General features: G+C 38.4%; 2 protein-coding genes across 3 annotated transcripts in view; both read right to left on the bottom strand.

Annotated features, from left to right (window-relative positions):
- Positions 1–8,054, bottom strand: part of LOC115920212 (zinc finger protein 271-like) — a 34,631-nt gene extending 26,577 nt beyond the window's left edge. Inside the window, 1 exon segment of the mRNA XM_030975482.1 lies at positions 7,954–8,054. Coding sequence (XP_030831342.1) covers positions 7,954–8,014 — 61 coding nt within the window. The 5' untranslated portion in view covers positions 8,015–8,054.
- LOC115918234 (zinc finger protein 271-like) lies at positions 1,444–12,500 on the bottom strand. Of its 2 annotated transcripts, XM_030975499.1 has the most exons (5): positions 11,889–12,500; positions 8,270–8,713; positions 7,729–7,869; positions 5,416–5,475; positions 1,444–1,614 (listed from the first exon to the last, which is right to left on the bottom strand). In XM_030975499.1, exons 1-5 carry the CDS (start codon positions 11,935–11,937, stop codon positions 1,610–1,612), a joined length of 699 nt encoding a protein of 232 aa, XP_030831359.1. In that variant the 5' UTR covers positions 11,938–12,500; the 3' UTR covers positions 1,444–1,609. The 2 variants fall into 2 exon arrangements, with proteins under 2 accessions (XP_030831359.1, XP_030831352.1); XM_030975492.1 differs by lacking the exon at positions 11,889–12,500 and having other exon boundaries at positions 1,449–5,475; positions 8,052–8,390.
- Between the last annotated feature and the right edge of the window lie 2,893 nt (positions 12,501–15,393).

The following is a 15,393-nucleotide window of genomic DNA, read 5'->3' on the forward strand; positions in this document are numbered from 1 at the left end:
TCCCTAACCCACCCTCTCTCTCCCTAACCCCTCCCCTTTCTCTCTCTCTCTCTCTCTCTCCCTCTTTCCCTAACCCACCCTCTCCCTCTCATCCACCCTCTCTCCCCCTAACCCACCCCTCTCTCTGTCTCCCAAACCCACTCCTATCTCTCTGTCTCTTTCCTTAACCCACCTCTCTCTCCCTCTCTCTCTCCCTCTCTCCGTCTGTCTCTCTCTCTCCCTTACCCCCTCTCTTCACCCCTCCCCCTCCACTCTCTCTCTCTCTCTGTGACTTACTTATCCCCAACTCACAATTTACATTTGTACATACTGTTAGTGTAAAAATAAAGGATATTTATTTCATAAAACGGAGAAGGAGCAGTGGAATACTTTGTTACAAGTTCAAAGATGAATTTCTGAAGGTTTTAAGGAATCAAAATTAATAGAAAATTAACGATGAGTTTCAATACAAATAATAAACCTAAACAGGATTACTTAAAGGTACTATGTCCCATTTGCAGGCCAAAAAAATGAAAAGGTTAACTTCCAGCAGCATTTGAAAGATAATACTAATTTAGAACTTCCCTAAAGAAAGTGGGGCTAGAAAAAGTCTTCAAGTGAGAAAATAATGACTATTAGTTGTCAAATCGACTTAGGAGCTATAGAGCCAGTAAGTAATAGTCTTGACTTTTAGACCATTGCAAAGATTCAATCAGTTTAATTTTGGCCATCACAAGAAGTGGGTTATTGATGTAGACAAATGCTCATGTACCCTTTACAGCTCATGTTATGTATGTTATTACCAGAGAAGAAAAAAAGCCAGTCAGTCACTCAATAGTGTCTGACAGTGAAGTCTAGCAAGTAAATGAGTTTCCTTGCGTAATTTGAATATTAGGACACTGCTAACATTTAAATTTCACAGATAGGACATACATGACATATTCCTAATTCCTGCAAAGTTCTACAGAATTTGATGTTGGCTGCAAAAGGGACAGAGTACCTTTAAAGTGAAACAATCACCAAAACATGTTTTGATCTTGACGCAAGGGGTTCCATGTGGCTAAACTCTCTTCAAATAATTTTGAGCTTCCAAAATTAATATTACAACATAAATGCTTTCTCAGTGAACAGTAAAATGTCTTGTTGAGGAGACTACCATTACTTGTTTTTTTAGGCGTGGTTTTGTTAGTTTCAGTATTTTTAATTTTTTAAATAATTGATAAAAAATATTGTATGATTAAAATAGCGTTAGGAGGCGCGATAGCTCAGTCGGTAGAGCAGTGGTCTCGTAATCCGGTGACCCGGGTTCGAAACCAAGGCGATGCGCTAGTGCCCTTTGTTAAGGCATTATTCCTCATTACCAGGTCCCTCGGAGAGGACCTAAAGCTGTTGGCCGTCTGGTTGCTTACTGAAAAGCATTTATGCTTTCTTAGCTGTCAGGTAAAATAACAACCAGTCAACCACCACCATTTAAAAAAGATATGTGTTTAATTCAATACTTCACATGTATGTACAATTTGTTATTATTTCATTACGGTCTATACTGTATGTTTATGTACTGTTATTGTATTATGCAGGGCTTCCTTGAAAAGCAGGTCCACTAGCAATCTTCCTGGGGAACTGAATAAAATTACCCTGTTGAAAAAAAAACATGAAGAAATAAATATTACTTAAGACAAAGAACAATCTCATAGAATAGGGTGCACATGGTATCCAAGTACAACTTGGGTTCCCTGTGGGCCCTATATACAAAGGGTTTTATGTTATCCCAGGGGTCTCAGTCATGTAGAAATACCGTAAGCATGCGTGACCACAGGTTTTACGGACACTCCTTAAACGAGGATTTCTTCTCGAGCCAAAATATACCCTAAATGAGGATTTCACATGGTTTTCCCCAAAATTCACACCCTTAACAGGTTTTTCACAAAAGTTTACTCCTAAACAAGTATTGCAAAATTGTAACCCCTCGAGTAAGCATTTTGAAGTGTGATAGGGATTACCATTTAAGTTGTTGACAATGTAAAATAAACCAAATTGCGCTTTTTATGTAAAATTCACAATATAAAAATGTATTTCAATAGAGAAGCAATAACATCAACCTGTACACTTCCAAATGGGTTTAATGCACAGCACATCATAAGTCCTTTCTTTGAAAAAAAGAATTACATTTCAAATTGGATCTATATTATATGAATACGTACCAGTACATGTAGTGTTTACAAAAAGAACACAATATACAATGAACAGCTACTATTCTACTATTCAAAACAAAATATAAATGTATATACCCTGGTAATACCTGAGGAACACATGTACAAATTTACTGGTAGGCAACCGGCAAGTCGCAGTCGGGGTCTTTAAAAATAGCCCTAAACGTGCACAGCAGGATTTTGAAAAAGTACCCTTTTTCTTGAAAATGGACGCAGACCCCATGACTTATACAAGCCGATCGCCTGTCTGATTCTCAAGACATTGATGATTGGAAATCAAAATTTCAAATATCGTTCTCCTAAGGTTTGTTATAACACTACAGTTTATTGGGGAAAATGAGTATGGTAAAACCAGTCACTCAAAGATGTTCACCGTATTTTTTTGAGGCACTTCACGATCAGTTTGAATTTTTTTAGGGCTTCAATTTCACATCATATAACAGACACTGATAATGCTTATAATATAATACTAATATTTTGATATGTGACGGCATTAGAGGATGTACTACATTTTCCAATACGCATTTGATATCGTCAATTTATAGCTTGAGTTACAGAATAATAAGACAAATAATTTAGTTTCAAGGAGAATTTTTTTTCTTCTTCAAACCGGTTCGAGTACGCCGTATTAATGGAATAGACGAGTTTTTGAATGCCTGCTGTTAGGCTGTTGTTGTTAACAACACCTTGGATGTTAAGAGGCTTAAAACAATTTTTTTTTTAAAGAACAGTTTTCCTAGGCCTAAATCTCAGAGTTTTTTTGTTTTTTTAATTGATGAAATTGCTGATTGTAAGTGTGCACTATTATTAAGCAGGCAGCAAACCATGGTTGTACCATGCTTTGTTTATTGTGACGTCAGAGGGTAATTTTGTTCGATTAATTTGTTCCATTGCACAGTGAAGTCACTTACACCTCACAATATACTTTGTACATGTACATCAGTGCAATGGTGCAAATCGATCATACAGAATTGCACGCCTGGAGAATGATGCCGTTCAACATTACTTTTACCGCATGTAATGTGATTAAGAATTGACCAATGAGGTTTCAAGAATCTTAGGTGTTGTATAAATATATGACACTTTTCTGAGAAAATCCTTTCTTACAATAGCAACATTCATATGGCTTTTCTATGTGCGCGGAGATGACGATTGAGTTCACTTTTCAGAGAAAAGCCTTTCTTACAATAGTAACATTCCTATGGCTTTTCTTGTGTATGTGTTCGGAGATGACGGTTAAAACTACTCATATAAGAAAACCCTTTCGTACAATAGCAACATACATATGGTTTTACTCCATTGTGTAAGAGGAGGTGTTCGTTAAGACCCCTCTTCCGAGAAAACCCTTTCTTACAATAGCAACATTCATATGGCTTTTCTTCTTTGTGTAAGAGGAGGTGTTGGTTAAAAGTACCCTTCTGACAAAATCCTTTCTTGCAGTATGAACATTCATATGTCTTCTCTCCTGTGTGTGTTCGGAGATGAAATTTGTGCTCACTTCTCTGAGAAAACCTTTCCGTACAATAGCAACATTCATAGGGCTTTTCTCGTGTATGTGTTTGAAGATGAAGGTTAAGAGCACTCTTCCGAGAAAACCCTTTCTCACAATAGGAACATTCATGTGGCTTTTCTCCTGTGTGTAAAAGGAGGTGTTGGTTAAGATTACTCTTCAGACAAAATCTTTTCTTACAATGTGAACATTCATATTTCTTCTCTCCTGTGTGTGTTAATATATGACGATTGAGGGCACTTTTCTGAGGAAATCCTTTCTTACAATAGCAACATTCATATGGCTTTTCTCCTGTATGCGTTAGTATATGACATTTAAGTGTATTTTTCTGATAAAACCCTTTCTTACAATAGCAACATTCATATGTCTTTTCCCCTTCGTGTAAGAGGAGGTGTTGTTTAAGGTGGTATTTCCTAGAAAATACTTTCTTACAATATGAACATTCATATGGCTTTTCTCCTGTGTGTAAGAGTAGGTGTTGAGTGAGATTGATTTTCCGAGAAAATCCTTTCTTGCAGTGTGAACATTCAAATGGCTTTTCTCCTGTATGTGTTAGTATATGACAATTGAGGGCACTTTTATGAGGAAATCCTTTCTTACAATAGGAACATTCATATGGCATTTCTCCTGTGTGTAAGAGGAGGTGTTTTTTAAGATTGCTTTTCCGAGAAAATCTTTTCTTACAATGTGAACATTCATATGGCTTTTCTCCTGTATGTGTTAGTATATGAGAATTGAGGGCACTTTTCTGAGGAAATCCTTTCTTACAATAGCAACATTCATATGGCGTTTCTCCTGTATGCCGTCGTATATGACAATTAAGTGCATCTTTCCTAGAAAACCTTTTATTACAGTGTGAACATTCATATGGCTTTTCTCCTGTGTGTGTTCGGAGATGATGGGTGAGAGCACTTTTCTTAGAAAACCCTTTCTTACAGTAGCAACATTCATATGGCTTTTCTCCTGTATGTGTTAGTAAATGTATATTGAGTGCACTTTTCTGAGGAAACTCTTTCGTACAATAGCAACATTCATATGGCTTTTCTCTTGTATGTGTTCGGAGATGACGCTTAAGAGTATTTTTCCCAAAAAATCTTTTCTCACATTGGGAGCATTCAAATGGCTTTTCTCCTGTATGTGTTAGAAGATGACGATTGAGGAGGCTTTTCTGAGAGAAACCTTTCTTACAATAGCAACATTCATATGGCTTTTCTCCTGTGTGTAAGAGGAGGTGTTGGTTAAGATAGCTCTTCCTAGAAAATCCTTTTTTACAGTGTGAACACTCATATGGCTTTTCTTCTGTGTGTGTTTTTAAGTGTTGGGTGAGATTGCTTTTCAGAGAAAACCCTTTCTTACAGTGCAAACATTCATGCAGCTTTTCTCCTGTATGTATTAGTATATGACGATCAAGTATACTTTTCTGAGAAAATCCTTTCTTACAGTGTGAACATTCATATGGCTTTTCTTCTGCGTGTGTTTTTAGGTGTTGGGTGAGATTGCTTTTCAGAGAAAACCTTTTCTTACAGTGTGAACATTCATATGGCTTTTCTGCTGCATGTGATCTCAAGTGGAGAAGGGGGTGACTGGCCTGACATGATCTCTTACTGCAACATGGACACTGATGTAGCTTTTCTCCAGAATGTATCCTCAGATAAATGTCGGGTTGATCTGTTGTGGAAAACACCTTGCCGCAATGTGAACAAAGATGAGATTTACCTCCACTGTTGAATGACATTCCACTTTCTACCGTGTCTTGTACGTTGTCAACAATTTCACCTGGTGGAGAAAAAGAGAAAATTCATGTTATCAACACCTATAAGATACAGTGTAAGTCCTGTCACTTCAATTTGACACAGAAGTTTTTGGATTATGTTCTGAACTTCTGAGAAAAAAAAGGAATATGCCAAAATATACTTGACTCTTTAATCACCAATCCACATTTTTAAATATAATTATTCTTTATAGTTTGAGCCAAAAGTATACCAAAAAAAATTAAGAGTATTTTGGGCATTCTTTTCTTAATAGAAGCAGAGTGTAATTCAAGCAGTGAGGCTTGGCCAAGCTAACCCACATACAATTCAGCGAAACTATTAAGTGGACTCTTGTTGTAGATGTAGTTTTTATTATCAAATAACTTTATGTATATTAATGTTAGCTTACCTGTCCTATATAAAAATAAACATTAACAAGTACATGTATATGCAAAGCAGAGCATCCCTTCGCCGAGTACGCATGGCCTATATTTAACAATTTTTGCATATTTAAGGAGCTGTGACCTTTGACGTACATACTCAACAACAATTCTTACATTATTGAATGAAAGCCACATTTTTGCAAACCTGCACCCCACATTTCAGTTACCATTTACCTGAAGGATAAGTAGCCGACATCTTGGACATTTCTTTTTTCAACGAACCGTATTTGAATATTCAATTTACATAATCCCTACCTGGGTATTAAGTAAATCAATGAGATGTTCAACTAATCTAACAATAACTGAAATGTGGGGTGAACCGTGAAGGTTTTTATTCAAAGTCACAGATGTAACAAATAACAGTTTGTAACATGGAAATTACAGCATGTACCATCACCCCCATCCTGACTCCCATGAACACACCACTGAGTCTACCAGGGAAAGTTACAATGCTACAATAAAAAATGAAATTCTAGTTCACTCATGCATAAAAGTTTGGTTGAACAAACCATGAAATTCACTCTGCAAATCATGAATGTATCATATCACCCTCAATTTTGTAAGCTCCAAAGGATTTACCTCTCACAAATTGGAAGGCTATATAATCCCTGCGCAACCTAATTTTCATACCCTTTATAAAAGTGAGCAGTGCTCACCCAAGCATGAATTATTTTCGGACTTTTTGGTGTCATACGAAAGTTAGTTTATGAGCTTTCCATACATATAAAACTTTTTCCCCCAGAATCATTTATTTTTTATTCGGCAGCCCTTTCAAACGTGTATAGTTTTTTTTGGGATGCATGGGGGACGCACGGTATATCGTCCGGTCATGTCATAGGTTAGTGGTTACTACCATAGTTCGGATGCATGAACGTACCATTTCACGGTTCTGAGATAAAATTGGATAACTCATAAGTCCGTAAATTTCTCATTTAGAAATAGGTAATCAAAATTTGATTACTACACATAGGAGTATACAAATATACATAGTATCTGCTTTATAGATAAGAAAATTAGATCTAAATATAGAAAATTGGGGGAGAAAATTTCGGGAACCAAAAGAGGTTCCGCTTCGGCTCTATCTATCTGCCGGTGCGATTCGCCTGGGATACCGTCTGTGTATGGGGAATGTCAAAAAATTCAGTTTTATTAAAGAAATGACCCATACCCGTCTTACCAGACGGTTATTTCTGTCTATGCTAGCGCTAGCTATGTGACTTGTTTACTATTTTGCACGTAGTCCTAGGTATATTGATTTGTGTAGGAGTCACCCATAAATTGGTGTGATGCCAATGCAAATAGTCATAACAAATTTCTTACTGAATGATGATTACATGATGGATGACCGTCATGACGAATTCAGCACCTTTTCTAATGCCCAAAACGAGGGGTCTCTATAGTATTATAATTTATAGACGGCACTACTCCATCATCACATTCACAGAACAAGAGGCAGAGGCAAATGTAGCATGCACACGTACAAATTGTCCCTCTAGGGCCATTGAGTACAAAAAAAAAATAATAATTAACAAGCAAAGGTATACGTCCATTTTGTGGATTTTCACGTCTTTGACATGAAATCCACAAATTTGTTGCATAGGTATTATGTCAAATTTTGCGTTTGCGTGTCCCATAGGAGCCAACATACGGGTACCTCATTACACTGTTGTGCACAGCCTTAATCAAAATGACTGAATACTTGAGTGTATTTTCATAACATTTAAACCAAACCACCCATATAAAGTTAACAGTTAAATGTTTAGCAAAAAAAAAAACGTAATGACTCAGGCATACTTTGTATACAGGTTTCACTGGAATATCAATTCAAGAAATACCTTCTAGACTTGATGGAACACCTTCCTCTTCACTTTCTTCTGTAGGTTCTTGCTTGATATTGGTTTTGAGGGGTAACTGATCGATTTCCTCTCCAACTGTTGAAAAGGCCTCTGCTTCTTCCTTGATGAGAACTTCTATGACTGATGGAATGAATTCATTCATGGGTGACAGGTAATGAACGGCATTGCTCTCAACTTCTTGCTTGATGAGAACTCCTTCAACAAATTGAATAGTTTCCTCTGGAGGTGGCGAAGTATGTAAGGTCCAACTCTCTGCTTTTTGCATAATGTGTTCTGGGACTGATAAGATTTGGAGGTCTTACTTTCCATTTCTTGCTTGTTAGTATGTCCTAGGGTTGTTTCTATGCACATATCTGTAGAATGCAGTGTACTCAAGGTCCTACTCTGAACTTCTTGCTTGACATTATCTTCTGGGACTGACTGAACACCTTCTGCTGCACTCCTATCCGTTGTTCTGAGAAGATTTGATGCCCCTCTCTCTGCTACTTGCTTGATCATATCTTCTGGACTGACTGAAAACCTTCTGCTGCACTCCTATCCGTTGTTCTGAGAGGATTTGATGCCCCTCTCTCTGCTACTTGCTTGACATTATCTTCTGGGACTAAATGGACACCTGCTGCTGCACTCCTTTCCGTTGTTCTGAGAGGATTTGATGCCCCTCTCTCTGCTACTTGAATGATCATATCTTCTGGGACTAAATGGACACTTTCTGCTGCATTCCTATTCATTGTTCCGAGAGGATTTGATGCCCCTCTCTCTGCTACTTGCTTGATCATATCTTCTGGGAATGACTGGGCAGTCTCTGCTACACTTCTATATGTGGTTTGGTGATGATGAAGTGTCCCTCTCTCCATTTCTTGCTTGACTTCTGGGAATGACTGAACAGTCTCTGCTGCCATCAGATCTGTAGGCTGCAATGAATTCAAAGTCCTCACATCTGCTTCTTGCTTTAAGCCTACATTCCCTGAAAATAGAGAGAGAAAACAAAGGTGTTTTACAGGATATCACAAACAGTACTATATTTCATACAGAAAACTTTCATCAGTTGGGGATAATGATAACATGTAGTTTCTAAGCTTCTACCAACCTTAAATTTGTTATGCAAGCTTTCATCCACTCCTGTGGACTTTCGTAAGCTAGGTGATCAGTCTGAGTCACACGTTTGCTTTGCTGCACTGCCTGGTGTTCTGGGATCACTGGACCAAAGATCGTAGACAATAGGTACCCAGAGTCCCTGTTTAGTGATGTCTTAATCCTCTTAATCCATTTGACTCATTCACCTTTCTTGACCAGAAGTTACTTTCAAAGGCTATTATGAAAGCATCCGGTGTTGAGGGCGTGTTCAACTAATGCTGAATGGGATGGGTCAATCCGAGGGCTCTTTTGTGTTCTTTTAGACAACAGGCAGTGCAGCGAAACAAACGTGTGACTCAGACTTATCACTTAACTTGAGAAAGTCCACAGGAGTGGATGAAAGCTTGCATAACAAATTTAAGATTGGTAGAAGCTTAAAAACTATACAGTTGTATGTTAGTACTATTTTTTCTTGCAAAGGGAACCCCATAGGGAGGAAATCATATTCTGGGACTGGGTATTACCAATGTATTGAAAATGAATAGAGGTAGTAGTAGAAGTAGTAATAGAATGTAGTAGAAGTAGTAGTTGCACTGGTAGTAGTGTATTTGGCATTGAAGAAAATACATAAGGAATCAGAAATTGACAATTAAACATGAATACATGTACATGTAGATACCGGTAATGCAACCACTGATAAAGCAACTACTGGAATGCCAGGGACAGATTAAAGACCATCTCCAAACTGAAATGGATAAACCATATATCAAACTGGAGCTTATGAGCCATAGAATACAGTAATTGCTTTTACTTGCTCACAAAGTGTCACGCAGAGGAGAACAAATTGTTTGAAAGCTTGAATTCACAAGCATCAGAACCTAGAACTAATAATCTCACCAAAAAAAAAGAAGATGACTTGAAGATGTCTTTGTATTTACACTGTACAGGCTATAGCCACCGGTCGCTTCGTCACATGTGTTTATGTGCTGTCAACATGGTATGTATATCACTATGTGTTTACATTATAGTAGGGTGTCTGATCATGCACCGATGTTGTGTGCTAAAATCCTTCCCATAGAGATTACACGCATCCCTATGCAGTCTACATGCGTTGCGCGACCAATGCAAAGTTGGTCAATGATTTTATGAACAAATTGAAACTCAATAAATGAGGTGTCATATGAAAGAGCAGGTTTTTCTCCAAATTCCTCAAGGGGGTGCACCCCCGAAATTCTAAAAATATCTTGGTCAAAACAGCGATTGTAATGTTGTTTGCATCCTAGCTCCAAAATTTGCCACTTTCCTGAACCGCGCCCCCGGGTTTATGTCCGGCTAGACGTAAGGAAAATATCTAGCCCCAAGAGATCACTCGCCCTAAGAGTTTAAAAATACCTTTCCCACTATTTGTTGGATCAGCTAATTAGGGAGGCGTGCGCTCCGCTCAGACCAAACCATGGTTACATCGTGCAACATCTGCACATAAATATGCATTCGGACCGCGTACAAATGAAACCCGGAAGTCATTGCATGTTGTAGGGAACTGATGGCTTGCAAATGGCGCTCTCAAACCCGGAACTGAATGAACGTTATAGCCGATGGAGCCGTTTGGCCAAATTTAGCAAAACAACATAACTCTGCTTTTACGTCTTTTTTGTTGAGTCTGACCAAAATGATATGAATATTGCAGAGCTTTGGAGGGGCTGTATCTTTTGATAGAAACATCGGTGAGTCTTGACATTTGAAATGTATTATTTTGATTACATTTTTTATTCACATATATTTTTTTTAAATGGTGAAAAACGATCCCAAATTGAAAATTGAAAAATCGTCCAGACACCCTAGTTACAGATTTTTACATTCAAATATTGCAAACAAAATTGCAACGAATCCCCAATAAATATCAAACAGCTCTATACATGTAGTTTAATGAATCCTTATTAGTAAATGAGCTAAATCAATATGAAACTAGAAATATCGCAATCTGTATTACCGCGCAATGCGAATGTATTCCCCGGCAGTGGCAGTGATTTTGTGTCATCCTTATTGAGGGAGGGTCAAAGATCCCCTCTCCACTCCCTGGACCAGGCCTGACATAGAGATCACTAAAACAATATGTGTGTAGATTAGAGTATAATGCATCTCTGTAGAAAATTTGAAAGAAAGCTGTATGAGTGTTATTCACCGCATTATACGGCAGCAGCACATTTACGGAATGCCAGTCAGAGGTCAACGCCATTGTGTAGAGGATTGTGTAGAGGATACACACAAAAAGGGAATTAAGCTGTATTGCTCTGGTAAGATATTTGCTATCATTTCCTTATTTTTTTCCTCCGAATTTGAATTTCCGGAGATAATTTGGAGTAGAATTCTACTCCAAATTATCTCCGGAACTAGAATTCTACTCCAAATTATCTCCGGAAATTCAAATTCGGAGGAAAAAATGAGGAAATAATAGCAAATCCATCGAGGCCACTGTCCAATATTGGTCGGGTGTGGGAAGGTGTAATTTCGGACACATTTTAGCGTTTGTTTACATGGTTCTCTGCACGCTTGTATGAGAGCCATTTAGCTCGCTGGTAAAATAGCGTAAAACATTACCAGCGAGCCCTTAAGGCTAACCTGACCAGACACTGGAAAAAATAACAGTGGTAAAAATTAGCTTATTTTCTTCATACATACTCAGCTGCATTACTATCCTGGCTGTGTATTAAAAGCTGTGGCTGTGCTATTGTTGATTCTGATTCTCAACATTTCAAACACCACTGTCCACTGTTCAAAACTCAACTGATTTCACTAAAAATTGGTACTTTAGTGACGGTTGATGACACCTAAATAGCATTCAAACACAATTTTGTTCAACTTTCCGATGTTAGACTTAGAAAGGATAATTACAAATTCAAATTGTGAATCTACTGTCAAACTTACCGATCAGCTGCATCGGCATGATTGTGTGCAGTTGTGTGTTGTGAGTGGATCAACTTTTCATGTATTCAAATGCTGCCTAATAACACGTAGAGTGCAGTGGTAGTACTACAGTTAGACATGCCGGGTCTACATGTACTTACCGGGTACGTTCACTGTTGGTCTGAAAATGGAGGAAATTGCGGTTGCCATCAAATTCTTGAACAAATTAATCTGGGAACATTTGAATGTGATCTCCTCTCAGGTTGTTCACGGATCCGATATAAATAAGAGGAGGATAACCACCAATAATGGGTACTATAGTGTCTCTAAATCGTACAATCGAAAAGGAAAAGGAGAATTTTGCACGTCTCGGCTGACGGTAATACAATCTAATCTCTTATATTACTAGTATATAAGAGATTAGATTTTGATGTTTTTGAAAATATCTTATGGCATTTTAACTAAATGATACTGACACCATTTAAAGGTGAGATCTTTCTGCCTGGGTCTTACTGTTTCAGATTGAATCTAGGGCTCAAACAGGCATAGAATACGGGGTTTACCCGCACTATATACAGAGAATAATTGGGCAAAATCCGTTTCATACTTTGAAGGCTTTTAAAACTATCGTATGGCATTGAAGTAAATAATGACCGAGACCCTTTTAAAGTTGAGATCTTACTCTTTACTCCCATATATGTCACATGCCAAAGTAATTTGTCTTTGCAATTTTAGAACCACATTAGGCGCATACCCAGGCACTTCCTGGAGATTTTTTTTGTTGTTTTGTTATGGTCCGCGAAAATTTGAAAAAAAGGTTAAATTTAACGTCCCGCCCGACCTCTGGATCCACCACTGCCTTCTGATTGGTTAGAAGTTAGAGAACAGTACTCTGTCACGTCGCGAGACGTTGTATGTGCTTCGTTGCTGCACAAGTCACAAAGACGGTGATCTGGTACTACCCAAATTTTCACGTGTTTGGGACACATAACAATAAAAATCCCCGTTTGACACTTCATTAGAGAAAGAAGATGATTCGTTGTACCGTTCCCGACTCTTAATTCTTGTTTCGCCCCTCCCGCGCGAAGCACTGCAGCTATGACTTTTCATTTAAATATTAGTGAAAGAAGACGATTTGTTGTAACGTTCTCGACTCTTAATCCTTGTCTGAATTCAGTCCCCCCCCCCCCCCCCCCCCCCCCCCCCCCCCCCCCCCCCCCCACCGCGCGAAGAAGACGATTCGTTGTACTGACTCTTAATCATTGTCTGAATTTTTAAAAATGATTCTTTGTCCGATAAAAAGTCACAATTCGTAAGGAAAAAATTGCCGGCCGGCCCGGTGGGGTCACTCCCCTGCAAAGAGTGACACGTATGACCGTTACCACCAATGCATATAACCCCCTTTTGCGGTCAATTTCAAGGACATTTTGTGAAATTTAACCCCCTTTTTTACGTCAAAACAAGGACAAAATCGTACTTTGGAATACCCCTATTTATAAGATTGTAAGGACACTTTCGCAAATTTACCCCTATTTACCATATTTCAAGGACAAGACTCGGCTCCGAGAATTTTTCTTCCCGGTTTTCTCTTTTCCCTTCCCGGTTTTCTCTTTTCCCTTTTCCTGACCCCTATTTATCAATTTCGGGGACACCTGTGCCCCCCTATTTTCTTTATTTCGAGGAATATTTTGTCCGCGGACATTGCTTGAAATTGACCCCTTTTTCCGCGATTTTGGTAACGGTCATGCGGTCCGGAAGTCACATTGAGTGACCCCACCGGGCCGGCCGGCCGACATAGGCCTACATCTTTCCGACTTCAAACTTCTGCATTGATAATAGTACACGAGGATCGAGCAAGAATACCGACACAGTATCTTTCTTGCTCCCCCGACGTGGCGACTCCACCCAACACCCCCCCCCCCTCCTCTCTCTCTCTCTCTCTCTCTCTCTCTTATTCCCAGTGTCCCACCCTTTTCTCCTTGGCTCTTTACCCCCTCCTTCTCTCCTCTCTTTTACCCCCCGTTTCTTTTGTTTCCTTTTCCTCTTTTGTTTCTTTTCCTTTCTTTCCTCTCATTCCTCTTTTTCCTTTTTCTCTTTCATTTTTCTCTTATTTTTTCTTTCTTTTCCTTTCCTTTTTTCTTTTCTTTCCCTTTTCCTCTCATTTTTCCCTCCCCCTTTTCTCATTTTTCCCGAAAGCAGCGCAATTTTACCGACAACATCCTGACAGGTGGGGTATCGCATCCCCACCCACACACACATATAACCCCCCCCCCCCCCCCCCTTTAGCGACGCCCCTGCCTGTCAGTTCTAATTCATCCTGGCCAAACCAGTGCAGATAGGATTTAATATAGAGGCGGCGCGCGATCGAGAGACCGAATTTGCCAATGCAAGGCGAATATAAGTGTAATACAATATTTTGTTATGGGGTCATGCATTTGGTTCAAATGAACATATTGGAAACATTATGCGATTTTATAATATCCAATGATCGTTGTCGCGTTTGAAATCGAGTCTCAAGTAATGCAATTGTAAATAATCAACTTTATGTTTCATAGATCCCTCTCAAGACTGATATCACTTTAGCTTCAAAACAATGTTTGTACTACAATCGACCGATTTGCTATCGCCGTTTGGAAATCATATATCATTAATGCATATGCTGAGATATTCATGGTCGCAGCTGAAATATTTGAAATTTACCAGCGAGAGCACCGGTAAAGTTTGATTATTTAATTTCTCGAAAGCAAATCTGTTTTATAGGGGCTGAATTTTGTAGTGCTTATAATACATATACAATTTTTGGTCATCCAAATACAACAAGATTTTAAAGAATAATACTATATCCATCCAATTTTCAAAATTTCTCAAAACTAATTTGCATTACCTTAAAACACATGTACTTACTAAAATTAGTGTTAATAAATACATTTTTTAGAACACTCGTTTTAATATGTCAAATAATTATTATGTGGAAAATTTCACAATTTTAGGAGGTTTCTTTCCTTTAAAAAAATGACTCTGGGCTAATATCCGTTAATACAGATCAGCATTTATCAGCACTTCCTGGATAAAAGGGCACCTTCAAATGGAAATCTCGAAGTGATAATATACATTTTGTTAGACATTGGTATATTTTATACCACCGCCTGATTTTAAATACAGTATCAAGGTTGATTTCAATATTTGTTTCTCTTTCGTTATAAACCATTCATGATATTGCTTTAATAAGCATCATACTTTGCGGTTGGGTGTGCAGGTCTGAATATCATTAATGTTCAGATTTGTGAGGTCGAAGTGCGAAAAATTACATCTCATAAAGAGGGAAAATCCCAACCATGATGGGGTTTATTAAGCACATTCTCATAACGGTAGACTGAAAAGATCTTAAATTTTGATGACATAACTATATCACCCATGAATGAGACCGAGCGAGCTTGGGGGAAGTTGCTCTAAATTGCTGTAAATTAGCATTGTTAATGATGAGAGGAAAAGAAACACTAATCGAAATGGATAAGACACATTAACAAAAAGAAAATGAGCACGTCGTGTCAAAGTACAGGTCATATTTCTCCTTCTATCCTCTCTCCCTGTCTCTCTTCCAAACCCACCACTTCTTCTCTCTCACTCTGTCTCTCTCCCGAACCCACACCCGTCTCTCCCCCTCAC

The sequence above is a fragment of the Strongylocentrotus purpuratus genome, unplaced genomic scaffold (genome assembly GCF_000002235.5).
Source record: "Strongylocentrotus purpuratus isolate Spur 01 unplaced genomic scaffold, Spur_5.0 spur5_contig_867, whole genome shotgun sequence".
In the NCBI taxonomy this organism is placed as follows: domain Eukaryota; kingdom Metazoa; phylum Echinodermata; class Echinoidea; order Camarodonta; family Strongylocentrotidae; genus Strongylocentrotus; species Strongylocentrotus purpuratus.

Coding starts and splice junctions, on each gene's coding strand:
- LOC115918234 (XM_030975492.1), bottom strand. CDS start 8,247: ATGATCAAGCAAGTAGCAGAGAGAGGGGCATCAAATCTTCTCAGAACA. Junction 7,870..8,051: donor TAACAAGCAAGAAATGGAAA/GTAAGACCTCCA, acceptor TCATTCCATCAG/TCATAGAAGTTCTCATCAAG. Junction 5,476..7,728: donor TGTTCCATCAAGTCTAGAAG/GTATTTCTTGAA, acceptor TTTCTCCACCAG/GTGAAATTGTTGACAACGTA.